The sequence below is a fragment of the Protobothrops mucrosquamatus genome, unplaced genomic scaffold (assembly GCF_001527695.2).
Source record: "Protobothrops mucrosquamatus isolate PMUCROS unplaced genomic scaffold, P.Mucros_1.0 scaffold1136, whole genome shotgun sequence".
NCBI classification, from domain to species: domain Eukaryota; kingdom Metazoa; phylum Chordata; class Lepidosauria; order Squamata; family Viperidae; genus Protobothrops; species Protobothrops mucrosquamatus.
The window spans coordinates 133,798-138,101 of record NW_015387354.1 but is presented as its reverse complement, the minus strand read 5'-3'; the positions used below and the strand labels follow the sequence as shown (position 1 = coordinate 138,101).

At 45.0% G+C, this 4,304-nt stretch overlaps 1 protein-coding gene across 1 annotated transcript in view; it reads right to left on the bottom strand.

Annotated features, from left to right (window-relative positions):
- Positions 1–4,068, bottom strand: part of LOC107291521 (runt-related transcription factor 1) — a gene marked incomplete at its 3' end in the record, with an annotated part of 45,731 nt that extends 41,663 nt beyond the window's left edge. The window contains 1 exon segment of the mRNA XM_015820525.1: positions 3,757–4,068. Within this exon segment, the coding sequence (XP_015676011.1) occupies positions 3,757–4,029 (273 nt within the window).
- Between the last annotated feature and the right edge of the window lie 236 nt (positions 4,069–4,304).

Sequence of the window (4,304 nt, the reverse complement as noted above, 5' to 3'; positions counted from 1 at the left end):
AGGGGGGGGGGCAAGACTGATCCTTGCCTTTTAAGAGCCTCTTGGAATGGAAATATTATGTGAAACATCTGACAACCACACCGCGGCCTTCTAACGCGACTCGACTCTAATCGCCACTAAGATTGCACTGTGGTGGTAAAAAGGGGAAAATAAGCAGTTTTCGGGGACAGTGACTTGCATTTCTTAATGAAGAAAAACCAAGACGCTTCGGTCTAAGACAGGGGCCCCTCAACTTTGGCAACTTTTAAGACTTGTGGACTTCAACTCCCAGGATTCCTCAGTCAAAGTTGCCAAGGTTGAGGACCCCTGATCTCTAAGATAAGCCGGGCTTACTACGCTCTCTACGCTCTTGCAGAGCAAGAATTGACAGAGGTCACCTACGGGTTTGCCAGGAAAAAAAAGGCCATACAGCATTCTGCCCTCCTCGACCGCCTGGCGAAATCCGTCCCGGGGCGCAAGATTAGGGGGTACAGTTTACACGCGTTCCAATTATTCGGACCCCGTTGTGTCCTGGGCGCTTGCCCGCGATCCTCGAACGGTTCCCCCCTTAAAGACGAAGGGATCAGCTGCACGAAGCACGGTCGTGGAAAATTGGGGAAGGCTGTTGTTTTTTTTTTTAGACAACAGAAATAACTAACCCAGCCAAGATATTTCAAAAGAAAAATAGCAGCGGGGGAGTTGGGAGAAGGTGCTTCCCGGCCAATTAACGGGCTCGAGTAGCGCCCGTTCCTTTCCAAGTGCATTCAGTGCGAGTACAGGAAAAGTTCACGCTCCAGAGAAATGCGAGGAGGGCACAAGTGGGAATCGGGGAAAAAGAAAACAAGGCGCAGGGCCTCGATTTTGCACGATGCACCCGGTTCCGAGTGATTGAAGAAAAAAAAGAAAGAAATTAAACCAAGAGGCGAGAAACCGGAGTCCTCCTTTACTAAAAGAAAGGGGTGGGGAAAGACTCAGGCAAGTGAAGGTTGTCCCACTAATAAAATACCTATCAACAGGTGCGAGCCCATGAAGTGATTGGCGGGAGGTTTTTAAGTCAGACTATTCCGGATCTGGGCACGTTTCTTCTTAGTTAGACTCGCACTTCCGCATTTCAGGAGGAGGCCCAGCAACCCTCCAAAAATGAAGAATACCGAACGACTGCACAAGGCTAGTTTTGGAGAAAGCGACGACGCTTTTCAGATACATTTTTTTCCCCCTTTGGAGAAGCCCCTCCGCCGGATTTGTCCAGGCACGTTGGGTTTATTAACAGCCTTAACTCATCTGACAAGGTTCTATTTAACGCCTTGGCGGGTCGCTGATTAGACACGTGTATTTGTAGTCGTTAGGAGATCGGTGTGAGTTTATGCGAGGTCCACGTAGACTAGCAGGTATCAGAATTAAAACGCTATGGGCAACTCTTTTTTGAATTGGTATTCAGTATAGTATTCCCTTTTCAGTTCTTGCATCTAGAAGCTCGATTGTCAATATAGATGGGCATTTATTTCTGAAACCTAGAATAATGTCCCTTCTGGCTCGCCTCAATTTAAAGTTTACATCACGCCCCGCTCGTCAAATTAAGAGGAACAAAGCAAGGGTCCGCAGCGGAATGATTCATTGCTTGTTAGGGAAGTGCGGCTTCCGTTACAAGAAGTCTTGGTTTAGTCTTAACCAAATTGCAAATACTAGACACTCACCAGCTTTGGGATACAATTCTCAGATATTTTTATAGATGGGCAATTGGAAGGTGTGGGCGTTAATTGTTTTGTTACAAATTCAAGAGGCAGAAAAACATGCTCTAGACCTGTGGAATTGGATCCTCACATCAATCAAAAGCCTATATTTTTTGCAGTTCAATCACTCATTTTTTATTAGTGTCATTATGTACATTTTGCTTTCTCCAAGTTGATGTAGGCTAAAGTCTCTGAGTTGTCAATGAAGTGCCTATGGAGGCAGAGTACTTTTAAAGTGAACTTTTCTTTCTCTTTGATTTTTTTGAACATAGAGGGAGGAGAGCAACGTTTTGGTATATGAAATAAAAGGAGTTAATGTTCACTGCTTAACATAGTTCCAAAAAATTGTTAACATATTTAGGAAATACATTTCATTTAGCTTTTGAAAATTACTTTGTAAGGAACTTCTAAATTTCCAATTAAGACTCAAATTTTAACTCAATAGTCTTTAAATTGATTACAGGAAATCTGATCTGCTTTTAGATCCCACAAGTCTGTCTGGAATTGAGATACACAAAGGGCATGTGGCAACTGTGTTGCAGTTACTACTTCATTTGCACGTCTGTCCTAGATATTAAGATGAAAGAGTTTAAATATGACAATCAGTTATAGAGATCCCAGTTCTGCTGTTTAACAGTCTTGGAGATAATAATTCATTTTGATGTCACTGTCAGCTGGAGGAAGGGTAGGGAAACCTTTTGACTTGGCATGAAATCTTTTGATCTGATCCGTTTTCCCTTGAAATATTTTCCAAGATAATTAGTTATGTATGCCATAACTTGTTCTCCAAGAACCTCTTGGCATGAAATCTTTGATCTCTCCTGTTGGGCTGGTGGCTGATTGTTATCCCTGAAGGTACTGATATAGCAAGAAACCCCACTGCATCCAGTGACTGCTCTAAATATTGTCTGCTTTGGATAGAGGTGTTATGATCTCAAGATCAGGTTGTTTGGGTTGAATGCATCAAGGTTAAGTAAAAAGGAGACTGTAATCCTCCACTGGCCAATTGCCATGATCTCTTCAAGGTCTGCTGATTGTTGGGATGCTTGCCCTTAATAGAAAACTAAGTGGGCTTTCCTAGCATCCCTCCTGGCACTATGTACTTAGGCAAAAGTGCATCTTCATAAGGCTTCACAGATGGTGTTGACTATGAAGAGCTAAAGTTCAAAGTATACGTTGCTGCCTTACATAGTTAAAAAGAAAAAAAAATGTTTTACAGTACACTGGATCAGTTTAGTATAAATTTCAAAACAGTAAAATAAAATCTAGACTTGGTGCAGATGATATTGGCACTATATGAAATTGCAATACAAGCCTGTGCATGGAAGTGACCCTGTTGCGTTGGCAGGATACCCTCAATATAGTTTGGACCTCATATATCTTAAGGTAACATTGACAAAATCATTCTGACAAAATAGCATGCATAAGGTTGTGCTGTAAAATTGCAAAGTTTGTTTCCCACAGGAGGAAGCAATCTCAGTGAACTGAGTAGAATTTATTTCACAAAACATTTTGGGAATGGTTTTTCTGGGTGGCAATACACATTTGTTGGTAAATCTCATCGATTCCCATAGCACTTTCCTACATACATGAACGGGAACGGGTTCCTTGGAAATAAGATCTGCTGAAAGACATCAGAAGATTTGACTAATTCTTTTTTTGCAGCCGTTTCTTACCCCCTAGCCCAAATCACAAATGCTTGACACACAGCACAAACGACTAGAAGTCAGTGGTAAAACTCAAGAGCAGCAACTTGCACTTTTAGCTTGCAAAAACAGCCGTAGGACTAAGTCCCATGGTTATCAGTAGATCTTTCTTGTGATTAAGCGCTCATAAATGGCATGGCTGCAGCCCTAAAGTTTCTGAGGCTTTATTTGGAATCCTCCCTCGAGATTCTATCTTCCCGAATGAATGGGGAGGTTGGCTGTCCGCTGCAAAAGGTGACACAAAAATCCCACACACACACACCCGCCCCCCGGGCAATATGAGACCGCGATCATAGCTGTGCAGCGATCTCTCCCCGATTCCTCGTTTCCCACCGTCCTACCTTGAAGGCGATCGGCAGAGTCTTGTTGCACCTCCAATGGGTCGGCAGGACAGAGCAGAGGAAGTTGGGACTGTCGGTGCGGACCAGTTCTCCCGGATGATCGGCTAAGACATCCACCATGCTGCGGTCTGCGCTTCTCAGCTTCCCCACCAGGGCGCTGCCGCCGTTCTCTTGGCCGACCAGCGGCAGCGCGTCGCTCATCTTGCCCGGGCTCAGAGTGGTGGAGGGCGGCGTGAAGCGGCGGCTGGTGCTGGTATCTACGGGGATACGCATCACAACAAGCCTTTTGAGTGAAAAAGGTCCTCAGAGGGCTTCGGATAAAGCGGTACGAGCACAACTCTTCAGCCGGAGCTTCTCGGGAGACCAACATAAAAAGAAAGAGGCTTAGGGTCCCGGTGCAGAAGGGGCAAACGAAGCGCGGCCAGTCCAGGGGCGAATTTGGACTAGCAGGACAGGGCAGGGGGACGCCGGGGCTCCTGGTCCTGCCAGAATTAACGCCAGCATCCAGTTTCAGGCTGCTCTTTCTCTGGAAATCTAGGCGTGCTCTT